The 21713-nt window shown below is 40.0% G+C and overlaps 1 protein-coding gene across 1 annotated transcript in view; it reads left to right on the top strand.

The window, feature by feature from the left end:
• LOC138745618 (fibrillin-1-like) overlaps window positions 1-21713 on the top strand; it is a 341681-nt gene that overhangs the window by 134227 nt on the left and 185741 nt on the right. Inside the window, exons 9-14 of the mRNA XM_069902837.1 lie at window positions 4389-4541; window positions 9777-9983; window positions 10080-10217; window positions 10432-10551; window positions 16546-16671; window positions 20966-21088. Coding sequence (XP_069758938.1) covers window positions 4389-4541; window positions 9777-9983; window positions 10080-10217; window positions 10432-10551; window positions 16546-16671; window positions 20966-21088 — 867 coding nt within the window. The remainder of the gene's footprint in view (window positions 1-4388; window positions 4542-9776; window positions 9984-10079; window positions 10218-10431; window positions 10552-16545; window positions 16672-20965; window positions 21089-21713) is intronic.

Raw genomic sequence — 21713 nt, 5'->3', positions numbered from 1 at the left:
TTGGATTTCTTAAAATTTAAATATGCTAAGACATCACTTCCAGGCATTGATGCTTTAATTGGATAGGTCTTGTATCTTTGGCTTGGCTTCGCGGACGAAGATTTATGGAGGGGGTAAAAGTCCACGTCAGCTGCAGGCTCGTTTGTGGCTGACAAGTCCGACGCGGGACAGGCAGACACGGTTGCAGCGGCTGCAGGGGAAAATTGGTTGGTTGGGGTTGGGTCTTGTATAGGACGTTATGGAAAGCATGATGAAGAGATGGGGCAGGAAGTCTCTCAACAGGAGGTCTTATTTACTAAGGGTCTTAGAAAGTAATTTTTTTAATGCTTCAAAGCCTTAAGATATCCTGGAATAAAATGGCTAAATTTTGAGAGTGGTGGAGGGGGAGAAACTGGAAGAAAGGGACGACATCCTCACAGGACAGAGTTAGAGGAGATGAGGTCAAGGTAGCTATAGGAGTTGATGGGTTTGTAGTAAATGAATAAATGTCATTATATATCTTGTCTCCTGACATGGAGAGTCACTTTCTCTTCCTCTGTACCACTTCTGCTCTTACCCCTTTCCCCTCCCCTCTTTTGGTGATCCCTTTCCCACCCTCTCACACTCATTCTCATCTTTAACCATGCTTTATCATGAAAAACAAAATTAACGGTTGTGAAAAGAGTGGAGATGAACAAAGGGGAGGTTTCCTGTCCATACAATAATAGGACTACATAAGTTAACTACAACTTTAAATGCAAGCTCCTAGGATTTGAATTGATTTTGCTCTATGATTCAGACTTATTTTCTTAATTATAGTGTGACAGATTATGTTATATATTGTATATAGATATGTTTTAAAGGAGATAAATTGTGACAGATTTTTTAGTGTAGGTCACGTACAAACACTTTAAAACACATCCCATTTAAAATGCCAGAGCTCTGCTCAAGCCAGACAGTCCAGGCTCCGGGTGCTTTTGCAAAAACTTTGAAGAATGCCTAAAAGGATTTCACAAGTAGGTGTTAATTGGACATGATGTTGAGTAATGGATTATTGTTTTGGAAAGCAACAGATGAACAAACTCAGAAGATTGGGTCCGGTGCTGCAGTCTGAGTGCAGTTTGCTGTTCTAAGAGGGTCAAGTGGTTTTCTCAGTGAGAGAGAGAAAGAGAATGAGAATTCAGTTCTACAGTTTAGCAGCAGCAGCTGGGACTGGAACAGGACAAGCTGGAAAGCTTGTGGAAAAACCCCATTTTGAAGCCAGATTGTGAGGTCAAAGCCCTTGTGGTCCATACAAGAGGAGAGGACTAGCTGCATAATGTTTCACTTAAAATAAGGGAAACTAAAAGGAACTCTGTGGTGACCTGAAAGCAAGAGGTTATCATCTAGAAAACCCTGATGGGGCAAGTTTCTTTGGCAAGACATTGAAGTGGCTGATCAGAAGAAATCAGTTGAGGATGTCGAACGAATAACAAATCTCTCTCTGAAAACTGACAAGAACCTTCCTGAGTGGTAACCATTTACCTTTCAAGCACCAAAGCCTGGTGAAATTCATAAATATTAAATTCTGTGCACAGTATAAGAATTGCCTGCAACCAGTGAACTTGGAAGAGCGAGAAGTTAGATTGCACTCTAAGTTAAAGACTTTTGTGAACTTACACACACATTACATACACGTGCGCTTAGAATTAGAAGGGGGTTAAGTTTGGTTAAGTAAGTTAATAGTAATAAGTTAAAGTTTGATCCTGTTTTCATGTTTAAAGATAATTAAAAGTAACTTTTGTTCAAGTGACCATTTGTCTTGGTGAATTTCTATGGCTGCTGGGTTTTGGAGTCCTCTGGGCCTATAACAGTAGTCACTGACCATGGGCCCTGAAGCTAAAACACAGCAGAGGATTCCAAATTTGAAACCTAAAAGCGAGGTTTCACAGATGTCTTATAAGAATGAATGAAAATGAGGGGAAGTCTTTTTACAATTTTTTGGTAGATTTTTTCCCAAAAGTTAGTCTGCAGGGTATTAAAAAAGTGGCTTTTTTCAATTTATGTAATTGGAATTCTTCTTTGGCTTGGCTTCGCAGACGAAGATTTATGGAGGGGGTAAAAGTCCACGTCAGCTGCAGGCTCATTTGTGGCTGACAAGTCCGATGCGGGACAGGCAGACACGGTTGCAGCGGCTGCAGGGGAAAATTGGTTGGTTGGGGTTGGGTGTTGGGTTTTTCCTCCTTTGCCTTTTGTCAGTGAGGTGGGCTCTGCGGTCTTCTTCAAAGGAGGTTGCTGCCCGTCAAACTGTGAGGCGCCAAGATGCACGGTTTGAGGCGATATCAGCCCACTGGCGGTGGTCAATGTGGGAGGCACCAAGAGATTTCTTTAGGCAGTCCTTGTACCTTTTCTTTGGTGCACCTCTGTCACGGTGGCCAGTGGAGAGCTCGCCATATGTCCATTTTGTGAATGATCGTCAAAATCCTTCTGATGTAGAGATTCACAACCCATTGAATAGTTAAGTTTCACCTTATCTTGATAGTTAATCCCTTATTGTAAAGTTGACCTGCATTCTGTACTTTCCTCTCAACGCAAACTTTCATTAGAGCAGTTTTAACTCAGATGTTCATACATCTTTAAAAGGTAAGTATACACTTCTTCAGGTAGGGATGCCAAAAATGCACGTGTGATACATTTTGAAGACCAAGCTGAGAACCTCTCTGTGCTCCACTACATGCATCCAACAAAAGCTACCTATTTATTTCTGCTAATCGACTCATGCTCATTTGTAACCCCAAATTCCTTGATCTCAAATCTAGTAACAACCTCTTGTCCCAAATGCTTTCCTGAAGACTAAATATATTCCATCCATTGATGGAATGTTTTCTGCATCATTAACTAAAATCTCAGAAAGCATACTTTTGCTTTCATAAGACTATTTTGAAAGTGTGATTTAACTGGATTCTCTCCCAATGGAACAAATTCCTCTCTCCCAGTACCAGTTCCCCTGCACATAATTTTAAGTCATTAAAATATTTAGAGAAAGCAAGAAACTGAGTCAGTGGAATCCCATTGAGTCACCCAAATACAAAAACCCCTTTGCACTTCGATTTGTAGAAATGAGGTCATCTTGGATCCAATTTGCCATTCTTCCCTAGTTCCATGGAGACCTTATCAGATGCCATGCTAAGATCCTTAAAGCCAAAGTCGAGTGCACTGCCCTTATTAATTTGCTTTTCTACATCCTCAGAAATTTCAATCTTTGATCAGACATGATCTTCTCTTCTCCCTAACACTAACCTTGATTAACCTTTCTCTTAGAATGGATTCCAATAATCAAAGTTAGATTAACTGACTTCAATTGCTTTATCTATACCTTACCCCATTTTTAAACAGCAGGGCATTGGTAAAAGCCCTAATAGTGCTCTTGTCAATAGAATAACTGAGGGTGGGCAAAGCAAGGAATCCCCATAGTAGTCCAAAATATACAATCATGTCGTGACCTAGGTTGCTTGTTCCCTGGGCATACTGCTGGCGTGGATTGCATTGTCTGATTACAAAACATTGAATATTCTAATCAAAACTTCTACATTTGCCTCTCTTGTTTAATTAAATACATGAGAATGCGTTTCATGAAGAGTGCTGATGTGAGATTATGGAATTTATATTACTTGAAGAAAGCAAAGTCTAAAAATTATAATACCCTCTAATTGTGTGTTACATTGGGTCACCAACAACTAACTCTAGGTCTCCATTCAGACTTTACACATAGAAGCATATCATCCAGTTTTCTAGTTTGAGATGGGATTGAAGGTTGTTGGAGGCCACTGCTCTAGCTTGTGTGTGTGCTGTGGGGGAAGTGGGTGGCTCCTGGCACCAGGGGACTGACATTGCTTGATTAAAAACAGTGGATGGATTAAATTAAGAGAGCAGCAAAGTCTAGTTGTGGAACTGGGGAAGTGTAATGGATGGGAGAAAATGTTTTTATATTTTACTTATGCTTTACGGGCAATTTGATACTGTGATCAATTAAAGGTAGTGACCGGAATTACAGGTAAAACATGCTTTACGAATACTCAAATTAGGTAAATTAGCTTATACGAAGAAACCGTGTTCGCTTTTAGGAAGAAACTATAATGAGTTTATAATGGGTTTTTGCTTTTACAAAAATTGCCTCCAATGGTAATCAATGGGTCTTCGCTTTACGAATTTTCAGTTGACAAACTGTTTCTCAGGAACACACTACATTCATAAAGTTGGGTATACCTGTAATATGTTTGATGTGAACTGATACCAATTAGAAAGACTTATGGTTATCTAGCTATTGTTTATTGTGTATTGTCAAATAGCCATGGCTAAATTATAATGAGTGAAATATCTAATTTGCTTTCCATTACTTTACATTCAAAGGAATTGTTTTCTTTCAACAGATTCACGTATTGGAATTTGCTACTCCAGTCTGGTTAATGGACGTTGTGCAAATGAACTGCCAAGGCAATTTACTAGAATCCAGTGTTGTTGTGACAGTGGTCGCTGTTGGTCAACTGGTAGAGTTCCGGAAATGTGTCCAATGCGTGGAACTGGTATGTCTTCTTTATGTGTCTTGATGTTTCTCTGCTGTAGGTTTTTATGGTTCTAACTAGAATTAGCCACCTAGCTAACAGAAGGCTGGGGGTGAACAAAGTGGGGAATTCCATGGCGTTATTCTAATATTAACAGGCAATGATGCTGGGCCTGGAGAAGAAAACTGGAAAGGACTGGAGATGGTGAAAGCTGGGATGAACCTGAAGTTCAATGTAGTTGTGAAGATCAAGAGCTTGGGGAGATGGACGGACCAGAGGGCAGAGGAGGCTGCAGCTTTGATCACCCTTCACATAAATGACTGTTTTCACTGTTTTCTAGGCTGAATATGCCAGTCCATTTTCAGTGCTGCTTGGATCACGCAGCATCCATCAACATAAGTGTCTTGGGTAAACTTGTACCTCTCACTTTGTTCGTTTTAGACTGGTCACAGTGTTCGAGCTACCGAAAGAAAATAGACACACACGCCGAGAGCAGTTCAGTTTATACAAGTCTTTATTACTAAATCCAAAGCTGAATTCACACTACAACATGCAAGCCCTTCCCAATTATACTTATCAATGCCTGGACTGGTCCCAACTGCCAAAGCGAGGCGATGACTGAGCACTTGTAGTAGGTTGTCTGGGCGCCGGTAGCAGCTTCTCCACCTCCCCGGACCGGGATGTCGGTTTGGAATCTTGAAGTTCTTCTTCTTGCTGAGATATGTTACCACCTCTTGGAGAGTCTCTAAACCTCAGCAGTGGGACCATGGCTTATATTACCCAAAAGTTGTTTACTTCAGATCTTATCTCTATGAACAAATGATTTAATTATCTTCAAGGTCTCCTGACAGTCTGCGACCAACAAAAGACAACTGCATCTCCTGGTGGAAGTTGGACAATGTCTACTGATTCATATGCATCCCTGGGCCCCATAGTGTACATTTAGATAATGTCTTCCCTTCCTATATATATATATATATATATATATATATGGTACAATGCATAGGACAATAGACTCATTATTATCCAACACCATGGTAGTTGGGCCATTGGATTCAAAAGCTGCAAAATAATGCTGCAACTCCATGAAACTCTGGTGAAGTAACACGGGTCAGGCTGCACTTGAGTATTGCGTTCATTTCTGGTTGCCTCAGGATGTTGAAGCTTTAGAGAGGGAGCAGAGGAGATTTACAATGATATTGCCTGAATTGGAGAACATGTCATGAGAAAAGGTTGAATGAACTAGGGCTTTACTGTTTGTGGCAATGGAGGCAACCTAATAGAGGTAAGAGTATGAGGGGCACAGAGGGCAGCCATTTTCTTTTCCCAGTGTGACAGTGGCCAGTGCCAGAGAACACCCACTTTAGGTGAGTGGAAGAAAATTTAGGGGAGATGTCAGAGGTAAGATTTTTACACAGAGAATTATGGATATCTAGAATGCATTGTTGGGGTAGTATTTGAGGTTGATAAAACAGAGACATTTAAAGACTCTTAGATAGGCACATTGAGGTAAAAGAAAAATAGGTGGCGTATGGATTGTGAGGGAGGGAACAGTTGGATTGATATCCATGTGGGCCAAGGACCTGCTGTCCTATGTCCTACCTTTTCCTTCCTTTCTTACTCCTGTGCTGTTCTATCACCTCTGACAGATTTCTTGCTGCATTTGAGCTAATGTGCAGGACTGAAGGGAGACTGTTCATCCCATGGCATTTATACTCCAGAACCAATGTCACCCAAGCTTCAGTAGTCACACTGCAGTCGGCAGACATTCCTGATGTTTGGACATGCAATGGAAACTGAGTTTCGTTACATACCAACTCGTTTACTGAAGTCTTCAATAGGTGGCCCTTTCACTCAACATCCTCGATTCAAGGTCCTCTTCAAAATTCCCCCTCCCTCCCTATGTTGTATTAGCCTCTGACAAAGACCCTGGAAAGCATGCACCATTTCTCAGCGAAAGCAGCATTGATGATGAAATTGCCAATGTGCCAGAGTAGCCTTTAGTCAACTGAACAAAAGGCCATTTAAACACCTCGGATCTGCCACAGGATTTATGGTCTAGTGGGAAGTGGGGTGGGGGGGGTAATCTCCAGCTTCCTACATGATTCTGAGATATGGACTACCTACAGGCAGCACCTTAATGCACTGGAAGGATACTGCCAGTGCTGTCTCCACTAAACGCTCCAAATTAACCAAAAGGATTAGCAAGTACTTGTCGATGTTTTCTCCCAGGCCAAAGTGCGTTAAAATGTAGGCTTTTTTTTAATATTGATGAAAAATATTACTTTTGCTTTACGTTGTAAAGAACCTTAATGAATACTCTTACTGAAGATCTGAGTTTAGTGGTTCTGGTGCATCAACTCTAAATCAAACTTTAAATTACTGGCTGTTCCCTGTGGACAAAACATTGTAATTGAGGAAGAATCAAGGGTGACTTGCCATACATCTGGGCTGGGAGGGAGCTCTATCACTTTTGGTCCCCGATGAAGCTCAATAATGACCAGTTAATCACAGAGGAGAAATTACATCCCAGAGAGATTTTTCAGGAGACAAGCCAAGCACCTGTTTCTGTCTCAGCCACAAGGCACAAAGCAAATAAGAGGAACTGCAAAGGAAATTATCGGCAAACTTCAAATAAAATGAATATTGATATGGCATTTTACTCCTCTGGAATTAAATTTAAAAATATTTTAATGCTTAATGCTATGATAAAAATTAAATACTCTTATTTAAATCTTATTTCTTCCTGGAATCCTCTCTGTGTCCTGTGTAATCTAAATACATAATAATCAAATATTTGTGCAGATTTCTCTGGGCTTGGTTTTAACGATATATATGTATATCTGAGGGAAATTAGAAAGGCAAAAAGAAGGGGACTATAGCAAATAGGGTGAAAGCAAATCTGAAGGGTTTTTACAAATATGTGAGTAGGTAAAAGGAAAGTTGAGGATGGAATAGGTCCCTCTGGAAAATCAGAGCGGAGGAATGTGTGAGGAACCATATGGGATGGGGGAGATATTGAATACATTCTTCTCGTCGGTGTTCACGAAAGAAAGAGATATTGAATTGCGTAAGATAAATGAGGCAAAAGGGTTAGTTATGGAAAATATACGGATTAGTAAAGAGGGGATTTTAGAACTTCTGGGGTGTATAAAGGTAGATAAGTCTCCTGGTCCTGATGGGATTTTCCCCAGGACTTTCAGGGAGGAAATAGCTGAGGCTCTAATAGTGATTTTTCAATGGTCACTGGAGGAGGGTGTGGTGCCGAGGGATTGGCGGGTTGCAAACATGGTTCCGCTGTATAAAAAGAGCGCAAGGTTGCATTGGCCAAGCAACTATAGGCCAGTAAATTTGACATTGGTGGTGGAGAAACTAATAAAAGGAAATCTTAGGGATAATATGTATATATATCTGGAAAGACAGGGATTGATCAGGGACAGCCAACTTGGGTTTGTGAGGGGAAAGTCATGCTTGACAAATCTTGTTGAATTTTTTGAAGAGGAGACCAGAAAGGTTAATGAGGTGGTCATTAGTTGATGTGGTCTATTTGGATTTTAGTAAGGCTTTTGATAAGGTTCCGCATGGAAGGTTAGTGAAGAAGGTTCAATCTCTAGGAATTAATATAGAGATAGTCAGATGAGTTCAGCAGTGGTGATAGGCACCAGAGAGTCATGGTGGACAACTGTCTGTCAGGATGGAGGCTGGTGACGAGCGGTGTGCTTCAGGGATCGGTGTTTGGTCCTTTGTTGTTGGTCATTTCGATTTCGAAAACGGGGTGGAGAATTGGGTGAGTTAATATGTGGACGATACAAAAATAGGGGGAGTTGTGGATAGTGAGGAGGATTTGGACTGTTTGGAAAGGTGGGCTGAAAGGTGGCAGATGGAGTTTAATGTCAATAAGTGTGAGGTTCTTCATTTTGGGAAGAATAACCAAAATAGAACTTGTGTAGTGAAGGGGGTATTGAGGAATGCAGAGGAACAGAAGGATCTTGAAATAATGATTCAGTGTTCCTTGAAGGTGGATCCCCATGTAGATAGGGTGGTGAAGAAGGCTTTTGGTATGCTGGCCTTTATAAATCATAGCATAGAATATAGGAGCTGGGAGGTGACATTGAGACTGTTTAAGGCATTGGTGAGGCCAAGTTTGGAGTATTATGGGCAGTTCTGGTCTCCATATTGTAGGAAGGATATAGATAAGGTAGAGAGGATGCAAAAAAGATCTACAAAAATGTTGCCTGGATTGCAGTATCTTGAATACGGAGAAAGATTGAGTAGACTTGGACTTCATTTATTGGAGCATAGAAGGTTGAGAGGGGATTTGATAGAGGTACTTAAAATTATGAAGGGAATAGATAGAGTAGATGTGAATAGGCTCTTTCCCCAGAGGGTAGGGGAGATTGGTACAAGGGGGTCATAAGTTAAGAGTTAGGGGGCAAAACTTTAGGAGTAATATGCGAGGAAGCTTCTTCACTCAGAGAGTGGTGGCTGAGTGGAATGATCTTCCGAAAGAGGTGGTTGCGGCAGGTTCAATTTTGTCATTTAAGAGGAGGCTGGATGTGAGGGGATTGGAGGGTTATGGGCAAGGAAGTGGGAAGGTGGAACTAATGGAGTTTCACGTAAATCAGTGCGGACTAGAAGGGACGATATGGCCTGTTTCTGTACTGTAAATTGTTATATGGTTAATTGGATATATTAGAAGGGCCGATATGGCCTGTTTCTGTACTGTAAATTGTTATATGGTTAATTGGAAATATCAAAACCTAAAAGATTATCCATCCCTGGTACATCTCATGTTGCTGTATGAGGTCATGTTTTTCTTAATAGTGAACAGAATTGAGACTTCTTCCATTAAAAATGTCAAGATTAGCTTTAGTTTACACTGTCTAGAGGAGTATTCTTTTTATTGTTCATCAGTGCAAGACTCTGATACATGCTGATGTTATTTTTTATGCTGATAAAAAATTTTAACCAATGCAAAGCATCTTAGAATTTTTCATGTGTGCTCTAACCACCCTATGCTTTACCAGTGACCAGGAGAGATAAAGTTTTACTATAAGATATCCTTATTTTTTTTCTTCTGTTACTCCAGAAGTCTTTGTGTAGAATTATAAAGGCAATTTTGTTGGTTGCATGCTTATATATTCAAAACAATTTTTCAAAAATCGTATCAATATAAAAACAATTTCATGAAAAAGTTTACTCTTTTCTGTTATTCATATAAATCTAATAACTGTAACTTAATGTATGCACTTTCAGATGAATATTTCAAATTGTGCTTTGATCTACATGGGAATAATAGAAGAATTAAAGTCATGCCTGATGTTGGAACTGGAACCGTGCCTGATATTGTACCTAATGGACGGCCGGGGCCGGGGCCTGGTCCTGGACCTGGGCCTGGTCCTGGACCTGATGAGAGACCTGATCCTCCTTATCCCATACCTTACCCACCTTATGGTCCTTTCAGTAAGATGATGCCCCTATTATTATCATGAAACTATTCAAATATTTGTTAGCTAAACCTTGTACTTCATTTGAAAATTACCAACCTTTCTTTTGCAGGACCTTTGAATATTTCTGATTACTGCCAGACTCTGGGGAATCTCTGCTTTCACGGACGCTGCATTTCCCTTCCAGGGCCCAGTTATCGTTGTGAATGTTATACAGGCTATAAACTTGATTCAAGAGGAGAATGCACTGGTATGATTAAAATAACCACTTTAAAGTTCATCAAAAATGTCAACGTTAATCCAAGTGTGACACCGACTGTAATTTTTGCTAGAAAAATGTTTGCACTGCAAATAATTGATGTGTTATTGTTGCATTTTTGAACATGATCTCCTCTGAACTGTCATCTTGTTGATGTTCAAAAGTTAAACATTTCTGTATAATTGTAACATTTTGTTTTAAACAGATATCGATGAGTGTATAAGCAATCCCTGTACTCATGGGGATTGTGTGAACACACAAGGCTCTTACTTCTGTCGTTGTCATTCTGGCTTTCAGAGCACTGCAAATAAAATTACTTGTGTGGGTATGTTATATAATTATTGATTACGTAATTATTGATTCTTGATTTTGCTTTCATTGTACTTTCCAAAAGCAAACTATTTGACCCAACAGGCCTGCAAAGGTGTTTTAGGCTTCACATTAACTTTCGCAAGTCATCCTTGATTTAACTCCATCTTTTATTCTGTTTTTTCTCAAATGGACCTGTGCTATTTTTCTCACCCACTCTGGCTGAGGACTTGAAGTATCATAACCTATTAGGGTGCAGGCTCAGAACTCGAAAGAGTAGCTGGTAAGGATATGACAGTTTAAATTGTCTCCTATGCAGTAAATTCCAGGTAGCAAGTACATTTCAACTACTCTTCCATTTTGGCTTCATTATCATGAACGTCACGAAATTCAGTGTTTTACAGTAGCATCACAGCGTAAACATTCATATTATAACCATCTTACAACAATAAATATTTGTTTTAAATAGTGCATGAAAGTAAGGCAGTGTCTTTGGTTCATTGATTATTCAGGAATCTGATGAGTGTGGGGAAGAAACTGTTCTTGTGCCGCTGAGTGCTCGTCTTTAGGCTCCTGTACCTTTTCCCCGATGGTAGCAGTGATGGCCTGGGTGGTGGGACCTTTGAGGATAGAGGGTGATTTTTTAAGATACCGCCTCTCGTAGATGCCCTCGATGGAGTGACATCTACCTGTGATGTCGCAGGCTGAGTTAACAACCGTCTGGAATTTTTTCTTGTCCTGAGAGTTGGCACTTCCATACCAGACAGCAGGATAATCAACTAGAATGCTCTCCACAGTATACCCGTAGAAGTTCTTGAAAGTCTTCGGTGACATGCAGAATCTCCTCAAACACCCACAAAGTATGGCCACTGGCAAGTCTTCTTTGTGATGGCATCATTATGGAGGCTCAAGACAGGTCCTACATTGAGTTACGCTAATCAGGTTGAGTCCTGGAGAGCAAGAACAACCAATTTGCTTAGCTTATTCCCATCTCACCAAAAGTAACATCATGATCAACAAGGAAATGGAAACAAAGGCAAAAAATGTTTTTATTTGCAATGCAGTAAAAGCCGATTCTGACCATTGAAACCCGTGCCGCCCAATTAACCTGCAATGTTTGGAGGGTGGAATGAAACGAGCACATGGGTAAAACCCATGCAGGCCACGGGGAGAATGTACAAAATTCCTTATAGACAGTGCCAGATTCAAACCCAAGTCACTGACGATGTAACCGTGTCACCTTTAGGTAGTTATAGTATAGTGATTTGCAACTAGTTGTGACAAGTACAATTACTGTTACAACTACGTGCAAACCATGTGGCAGCTTACAACATTTTTTTGATTGCAGCATATTTGAAAAAGGGAACAACTGATTACAAGTAGAGTCCTCAGTCCAATCAAATCGAGCAGTGAGTGGTGATAGGCAATTAAAAACTGAGAGGAGGAAGAGAAAAAATATCCTCATCCACAACAGCACTGGATTTCCTCTTGGGAAACGTGGCAGGGCAAGTGACTGATGTGTCCATATGAGAGCGCTTAGGGACCAGTGACCACAACTCTATTGGTTTTAAATAATTATAGAAAAAGATAAGACAGTTCCACAAGGCAAATTTTGATGACTTTTTGGAGGTGATTTAGGAAAAGCTACTTGTGGGGTGTCTGGCAAGTGGGAGCCTTTGACAAGCCAAGCATGTTCCTGTTAGAATGAAGGGCAAGGCTGGCAAGATTAGGGAATCCAAGATGACCAGAACTATTGAGGACATGGTCAAGAAAAAGGAGGTCTATATATCAGTTAAAATCAAGCAGCATCAATAGAAGAAAAAGAATGTTTGGCTATTTCATGCCAAAACTCTTCACGATGTGACTTAACTTGCTGTGTTCCTCCAGCTGACTCTGTTTAGTTGGATTTTTTTTGTGCCGAGCCGTATAAATTCAAAATTACCATGGAATGAGTTTATTCACTGGTGACACATAAGAGTTTGGGAAAAATAGTCTTTTTCTTCAGATATTTTGCTCGTGATTGCGATTCTATGTTCTCAAATTATTAATTCACTCATTGGGAACAATTTTTATCGACCAAGGCCTCTGATTACCCCAGAAAAGCTCTTCAAGATCTCCTTTTAACCTTTTCTTTAAATGGTCTGAACTTTCTTGATCTGCAAACACTCATCCCTGTTAATAGCCAAGTTAACCTCTGTATTCATTTTCCATCCTTCCTGAAGTATGTGCTGAGAATGGAGCTCTAGCTAAAGGCTAAGTACTGATGTGGACACATTCACCGTGTGATTTTTCTTTTTATTCTGCTTCTTTGTTTGTAAATCCTGTGGCCTTTATGCTTTTAAACAACTTTCTTAATTTGCCTTGCCACGTCTATGTGAAGAATAAATCTATATTCAGTTCACAAAATTGTATCATTTATGAAACTTTGTCTTTCCAAATTAATCTTAGAATACGATACAATGCTTTTACCTATTTCTCTGTTCTGTGTGTTACCTAGAATCCTGCAGCGATCCCCAACATTGTACATGACTTTTTCTCTTTCAGATTATTTGCAAATTTTACAAACCTACCTCCCACAAAGATTCATTATTTTTATCATTTCTTTATCAATTTGCAGAGAACCCACTGAAATATTTCCTGCCAATATTCACACATTGAATTGATTCCTGTCAGGTTTTTTATAAAGAAGTGGTGCATGCATGTCCCAAAGAATTTGAAAATGTTGAGCTTAAAGAACAGGAACATAACTTACATAGTTATTTCCAGCAAGATGTAAAATAATTATTCTTGAAAAAATTATAAGGAGAAAATTTACTCAATAGGAAGAGAATGGTAGTACAGGTACACAATCCTTTATCCGGAACCCTTGTTCCAAATTTTGGATTTTTCCAGATTTCAGAATAAAAGCCAGCTGCCCCAGATTTAAGCCCACCCGAATTGTGCTGCCATATTCACCACCTTCCAGTCGCGCTGGCGTCTCCCTCCCCCTCGTCCACCCAAGACACACTGCCATCACTCTCCCCCCCGGCCCACCCGAGTCGCGCTGCCGTCTCTCCCTCTTCATCCCTTGCCCACCCGAGTCGCGCTGCCGTCTCTCCCCCCCCACCCGCCTGAGTCACGCTGCCATCTCTCTCTCCTCCCCCCTTGCCCACCTAAGTCACACTGCTGTCTCTCTCTTCCCCCCTCGCCCACCGAAGTCGCACTGCCATCTCTCACTCTCCCTCCACTGTACCAGCACCAGGAAAAAAATGCCGGTTTTTGGAGCTTTCTGGATTTTAGATGTCCGGATAAAGGATTGTGTACCTGTATCTCATTAGGGAGAATGAGTTCTTGGAGTAATGGTGACAAATTGACATTGTCATTAGCCCAGTGTTTTATGTTGCAAAGTAAATAATCAAAATGTTAGATTTATAACAAAGAGTCGAAGCCTGCATCTGGGCACAATGTGCTTAGTTTCATTTTCTTCTACCCTAAATAGCACATTTTGTTCACGGAGCAAGTTGAGTGAACAAAGTCACAATTAATCCCAAAATTGAGAGATAAATCAAAATATTACTAGCCTATACATTGATGTACACTGGAGGAATTGATTCTCAGGTCATATCAGAGTAACTTGGCGAAGCCTGTATGATCCACAAGCAATTCCCATAGTAGAAGTATACAGATTTGAGCTAGCCTACTTGACAACTGCAGCCTCAATTAATTTGGGTTGGAGAAGGGGAAATGGGCACTCTTGTCACCAACTGGAATGTGGGGGCAGATTACTGTAATCAGTGGACACAAAGTGATGGGCACAAGGAACAATCTCCAAAGCATTTGGAATAGAACATTGGCTGTCTCATGAGAGGCTGGAGTGAATGTCATGTTCTTATCCTGTACGACTTCATGAGGCTGACTTATAGCCTGGTCAATTCAGTGTGAACCGTGCTTGCTGGAAATATTTTAGACCTTTAAAAGGGACTGATGCCTATCTTAGATAGCCTCCCTCAGTTTTTGGAAGCACAATAAAACCAATTTTCAATTGAATCTTACAGAAGGACAGAGTTGAACCAGATAATTACAGGCCAGGGAAATTATTGCAAAATAATACTGAGGAACAAGATTAATCTGTATTTAGGGAGAAAGGGATTAGTTAAGGATAGTCGATACTTCTGTATTAAGGGGAGATCCCATCTGACTGATCAAAGTTTTCAAACTAACGATTGAATTCAGAATGGTCTGATGAAAGGAGAAATGGGTGATGGGTCAAGGATTGTTTTTAAGCATAGGAGCCCATTGAGTCTGCCCCACCATTCAATCAGGAGCTGATCCATTTTCCCACTCAACACCATTCCACGGCCTTCTCCCCCTAACCTTTGATACCCTGACTAATCACGAACCTATCAGCTTCTGCCTTAAATGCACCCAATGACTTGGCCTCTACAATCACCTGTGGCAACATATTCCACAGATTCACCACGCTCCGCCTCAAGAAATTAACTCCTCTGCTCTAAGTGGACACTCTTCAGTCCTGAAGTTGTGCACTCTTGTCCTAGACTCTCCCATCAAGGGAATCTACATCTACTCTGTCCCTGCCTTTCAATGTTTGAAATGTTTCAATGAGATTCCCCCTCATACTCCTAATGAGAACAGGCCAAGAGCCGTCAAACGTTTGTCATATTTCATTCCCGGAATCATCCTTGTGAACCTCCTCTGACCGTTCAATTGAAAATGTGAGAGGTCAGACTGGGGGGCTCTTTCTATTTGTTACTCCCTTTAACAATTTTTGATCTTAAAATGTGTAACATTATACAATTATGATTAGTAAGCTGCGGTTGACTTAAGAATGACTCAAATACTTCATAGTCTTCAGCTGCAGATTGATATTGACGGTGAGATGGGTGGAGCAATAGCAAATTGAATTTAATCCTCAGAAATGTGAGATGGTAATGCCTTTTGGAAGGACTAATAATATAGCCTAAAGAATTGGAGAATCCAAAGAAGGGCTGAGAAAAGTGAGACCTACACGCTCGAAAGCAGAAAATAGGTGAATACGATGATCAAGAAGACATACATGAGATGGCTTTCAATATATGATGCAAAATATAAGAGCAAGAAAATAATGGTACATCCATTAAAACTGTTAATTAGGCCACAGTTGGAGTACTGCATGCTAATCTGGATGCTACACCACGGCAAGAAAATTATGGCAATGGAACACGTGCAGAGGAGACTCACTGAGATATTAACCGAAACAGAACAGTTTTGCTCCAAGAGGAGATGAGATCGTCTGAATTTCCTTTCCTTGGTAGAGAAGGCTGAGGGGGGTGGGGGAGAGAACCTGAGGTACACAAATTACAAGCGGCACAGTCAGGGTAGAGATAGACAAAATTTTCACAGCTGAGTGTGTTTTGCCTTAGACTAAGTAGGTGATTTATTCAGAAGTTCTTTCCTTGGAAAGGAAGATTCTAAGCCTAGCAAGTAGATGGCGAGTCTGGGCTATAACGGTCCATTGGTGTTGTGGGGGGGGTGGAGATTTAGATGGTGATTGAGACTTCAGCAGATTGGGTCTTTGGAAAAGCGATGATGGGACCGGTGGTGGGTCTAAGGGGATTTCTGCTACAAGGCTAAATTTTTGTTTTATGTAAGATGAAACCACTCAATTGTTACTGAGCCAGATTTCATGGACTCTTCAGTTATAATTTATTTGGACTCGCATGAAATCCTCCTTTATCAGCCATGCAAACGAAAGTCACGGAAGATATAAGTAGATAGGCATTTCACATTGTTGGAAACCACTGCTCTATCTGAGCAACAGCATGTGGATGACCTAAAAAAAATCCAAATTTTTCATTCCGTTAGTATCCATAGTGACCTCGTAGTTGAAAAAATTAAAAATAAGTTACACGATAAATCTGTACCTAACAGAAGCTGAAATTGTATTTAATAGTTGCACCAAATTAGGCCTGGTTAAAATTCAGTGCAATACTTGTTTCTGTGATTCATAGAGATGGATGTTGTTATTTTTCAGATATTGATGAATGTGTTCAGAATGGTCAGATATGTAACCATGGCCGTTGTGCGAATACAGAAGGCAGTTTCCACTGTGTTTGTAATGCTGGATTTCAACTGACAGCAGATGGGAGAAATTGCATGGGTATGTAGCATGTAAATATACAGCAAATCAAATAAAAATAATTTGTCAGTAGAATTTTTACACGTTTTTTAGATTTTTTTGTGATTTTTATTCTATTGGTTAAATGTAAATGTTTTATATGATTATCTCTTAAATGTTTAATTTCAATTTGAGATAACAATCGTGTTACTGTAGCTCACTGCTACAAGCTATGTCTCTGCGGAGCCTATAGCACAGGAGAGGTTATAGCTGTATGCAGGTTAGCTCAGAAAGAACACGCTGGTCCCAGAAAGAACGACATGAACCCTAGTTGAGTGGAGTTAACACTGAGCTTTACTGGGATCACAGCCCTGCTTTCATTCTCAAGCTGAGGGACATGGTCAAAGCCCCCTCAGCGTTGATTGGTGCATTTGCAATCCGCTTTCCTTGATAGGCCAGTTAGGCTCCTTTAGTGGCAGCTAATTGGAGGGCAGCACTGTGGGCCTCGAGCAGCCTGCTGGATCATCGAGTTTGTCCTTCATTTTGTGAGGCACCCCGAGGGGCCGCCACATTAAAACCCAAAATCACAGCATGGTTATAGCATAGAAGGTGGCTTTTCACTCATTTAAGTCCACACATAAAACCAATCCTGATATATTCCGATCTCCCATGGCAATGCAATTATTTTCAAATATTTATCCAACTCCTTTTAAAATGTTAAATTTGAATTTGCCCCACAATTACTTATATCAATACAATAAAAATACATAGTTATTTACTGTGTAAAAAAAAAAAATCTCATATCACCTTTGATTCTCTTGCCAATTATTGTAAATCTAGGCCCCTAATTCTTGTCCCTGCCAACAATGGGAATAATTTCTCTCTACCTTCTTTGTTTAGGCCCTCCATGACTCTAAATACCTCCATCATATCTCCTCTGATCGCAGGAGAATGGCACAGCTACTCCAGTCTATCCTCATAACTGAAGTACCTCATCCGTGGAGGTATTGTGACTTACTTGCTCTACAGGATAGTTTGAGGTTTACTTCCTCCTTGAATTCAGGCCTTCTGCCAGCAGGCTCATCCACTTGAACTCCCATTGAACAACTTCTTCAACTCCACATCAAAGATGTCAGTCTCTGTGAACTCAAACATTTAATCAGTATTGCTGCCCATTTCAATCTGGTTCTCATCTTCAAATGGTCCAGTTGTGAATCTTCCCTTTTGGATTGCAGTCTCTGGCAATTGGCAGTCATTATAAGTAAGGCTGGTGACTCTCACAGCTTGCTTCCTTCACATTCCTCCCATCCTGCATCCAGCCTTCTCCCAGTCCTTTTCACCCCTTCATTGCTCTAGTAACTGAACTTTCCTCCATCAATGATTCTGAAATGAATTAAGGCTTGTCCCCTGCTATAGAGCCCTTGACTACTTCATCTACTTTCTGTATCTTTGTTCTTGTCCCCCTCCGCACCACCCACAACCATGGACAAAGCAAGGATAGAGTTCCACTGGCACCCCTCTCCATCTTCCATCCCACCATCCTGTATATTTAACAGGTCGTTCTTCACAATTTCCATCAACTCCATCAAGATTCTGCAACAACATGACTTCCCTCCCTTTATCAATATTTTGAAATAACCATTCTCTTTTTGTCTCTGATTCCCTCCACTGTTTCCATCAATACTCCCCTTTTTAGGGCACTTTTTCATGCAATCCGTGAAAAGGAACACTTCCCCTTATTCAGTGATCTCGAGCATCTTTTCAATTGTAGCAGAATTTGTTTGCTCTTTATTCAATCCACTTTGTTACATTTGGTGCTCATAATATGGTCTCCTCCACAATGAAGAAATCAATGTAGATTGCATGACAGCTTTTCAGAGTACCTATGTCCAGCTTGCAGGGGTAACCCTGAGTATCTCATTGCATTTCACAAATTAGTCCTCCATCCCATTTCCCTCAATCTAGCTGAGTGTGGCCTCCTGTACACGTTCAACAGCGCATCATCCTCAGCTTTCCAAACACAAAATCAAATTCTCCAACCTTAAGTCACTCCCTTTTATTTTGTCTATATCAGAACTGACCATATCTGCTACATCATCAATCTGTGTCCTTGGTTCAATGTTTCTCCATTAGCTCACTCTTAGTGACCTACCCAGTATGTTCCATAGTCTTACATTTTATAACTCTTTGTACCTCATTCTCGACCTGTTTTAATTCTTCTATTTTGCTTTTTTTTTCTAACTTTTCTTATTAACCCATTGACAGGTTGACCCTATCATTTAGCTTCATGGTAATCCAATCTATATATGATTTAAAAATGAATAATTTTGTCCTCTCAATTCCCCCCTCCCTTGGCTCCTGAAAACCAACTCTTTTCAATCTAAACCTGTTTTCTCTTTACATAGTTGTTGCCCTCGTGGAGTTTCCTAATCTGTTACAGGATTTTTTTTCATTTTTACTGCAGATTTCCAACATCTGGAGTCATACACTGTTGCTCTGTTTATAAAAGACAATTCTGCATGCTTTTCAACTTTCTAAAGTTGGATTATCATTTTCAACAAACAATGACAATTATCTGCTGAAGTCTGTACTCCTCAATGCCTTTTAGAATTATTCCTTCTACTTTATATTGACATTTTTATCCTTCCTACCAATATGTTGTCTTTCCAGAATTTAAATTTGACTTATCCACCCATTTCAATATTCTATCCAGCTGTCCTCAAAAACTATTACTGTCTCTTCAAAATTCACTGTACCCCCACCCCCTAGTTTTGTGCTGGCTGAAAAATGGAAATTGTGCTGTTCACACACAGCAAGTCATTGATATGTTTGAAAGGCCACAGTGAACCTAGTACTGACCCAAGCAAGCTTTGTTATACCCTTCCCTTCAGTCAAGAGAGCAACCTTTATCGACTCTATTTCATGTTATTTAGTCAATTTCCGATCCAAGCTTTTTCTGTCCATTTTATTTCAAGGGCTTGAGTCTTGATGACCAAAGTGGCACTTTAGTGAAGAGATTTTACAAGTCCATACAAATCACATAAACCTTATTACTCCCGTCAGCCTAGCACGATGAATGAATTATTTTGTTGGTTGGACACAATTTTCCTGTGACAACAAACTCGTCTTTAATTGCTGATTTTATATTCTGAATAAGAGTTTAAAATATGGTATGCTATTTTCCAATCAAATTAATCTCCAGAAAATTTGCAAGGTTATAAAGAAAGCCTTTGCAACTTCCTTCTCTACTCCCTTCAGCAATCTAGGCTGTACCCCCTCAAGATTGAGTAATTAATTCAGTTTAAGTGGAACCAGCCTTTCTTACATCTCCTCACCACAATATTTAGTTTGTCTGGAATCTGAAGTTCCATCATTTTTGCTGAGACGAGAAGCATTTTCTTCCTTGAAGACTAATTTGGTCTCAGTATATCCTTGCCTCCGTGAGTAGATTTCCTTTTTGGTCTCAGTTTGAACTCACCTCTCTTCTCTGTTTATATAACCAGACATTAATTTTGGATTCCCTTTTGCTCACATTCTTTTCTCATGCTCTCTCTGTCTCGTATTTCTTTTTTAAATATTCCCTTTGATCTTCATGCAATCAAATTCTTGATTCTTACTTGTGTGAAAGGTCAGCTATCTTTAGTTTATTTTTACCGTTTTTGTTAGTTTTTCAGGGAAATCTGCTTTCCAAACTCTTCTTCTGTATGTGAATGTACTTAGACTGTGGTTGAAATACATCTGACTCAAAGGTCTTTCAATATTCAGTGATCGTCAGCCAAGCTTAGATCTCTCTTTACCTTTGATTGTTCTATTATCATTTCTCACAGGTATTCTGAACTTAAAGATGTGATCACCTTTCACTAAATGCTCCCCCAGTAATACAAATGTTAATAAAATTGTCCATTAGGAAGTAATAAAAATGTCAACATTTCAGAATGTTGAAAGGTATAGACAGAACAGTTATAGAAAGATGGTTTCCCACGGTGGGAAATTCTAGGATAAGAGGGCACAACTTCAGGATTGAAAGGTGTCAACTTAGAACAGAGAAGCGGAGAAATGTCTTCAACCAGAGGGTGGTCAATCCGTGGAATTTGTTGTCAGAGGTGGTTGTGTGCATTGGGTGCACTTAAGGCAGAGATGGATAGATTCTTGATTAGCCTGGGCATCAAAGGTTATGGGGAGAAGTCCGGCAGTGGGGCCGAGTGGGAAAATGGATCAGCTCATGATAAAATGGTGGGGCAGAGTTGGTGGGCTGAATGGCCCATTTCTGCTCCTATGTCTTATGGGCTTAATATTAATAAAGCACACAGTTTACTGGCAAAACATTATGTTTCAGACCAGGATGAATGCTCCCAAAGAAATATGTGCATGAATGGAATGTGCATCAATGAAGATGGTAGCTTCAAATGCATATGTAAACCTGGCTTTGAGTTGGTTTCAAATGGACGGGTGTGCATTGGTAAGTATGCTATACTGATAATTCCATATAGTTACTACATAAATCCAGAAAAATATTCCATACTCGTAATTATTCTAACGTAAAATTATTACAAAATAATCCTTTGGTTTTGAACACAGGAAACCCCAATTTGTAATATATTGCTTAGTCCATTCCTACCATCACCGATCTATGTGGAAATATATCAGTGGGTGTTTTGCCAGTTGGAGATACAGGACTTCAGTATCTATTTGTGTGTTTCCAACCCCATTCTAGTGAAACCTAAGCTACGGATATGTGATTATGTACTTTTATACCTGACTACACCTTATTGCACTAAATATTGAATATAAAGCAGATCTGTGTTTTTGTTATGACAACCCTAACCCTAACCCTAAATGAGACCATGTTTGCCATTTCCAACATCTCTCTTTATTTTCCAGATATTCATGTTCAATCCCCTAGCTAGTTAATTGGGACTTTGGTAAGGCCGGTTGATCATTTCAGAGTAGGTTAACTCTCCAGCTTACTCAGTGATAATTTGATAGTGGCATGAAGCCTATCTTTGTTCGGACCATACAGTGTAAAAAATTAATCTCACATCTGGATGGAGAATACTGTGTCTGAGGAGTTTCACATTCTGCAG

The sequence above is a fragment of the Narcine bancroftii genome, chromosome 11 (assembly GCF_036971445.1).
Source record: "Narcine bancroftii isolate sNarBan1 chromosome 11, sNarBan1.hap1, whole genome shotgun sequence".
Classification (NCBI taxonomy): domain Eukaryota; kingdom Metazoa; phylum Chordata; class Chondrichthyes; order Torpediniformes; family Narcinidae; genus Narcine; species Narcine bancroftii.
Note: the sequence above shows the minus strand (reverse complement) of the source record. Positions and strands in the feature narration are given on the sequence as shown.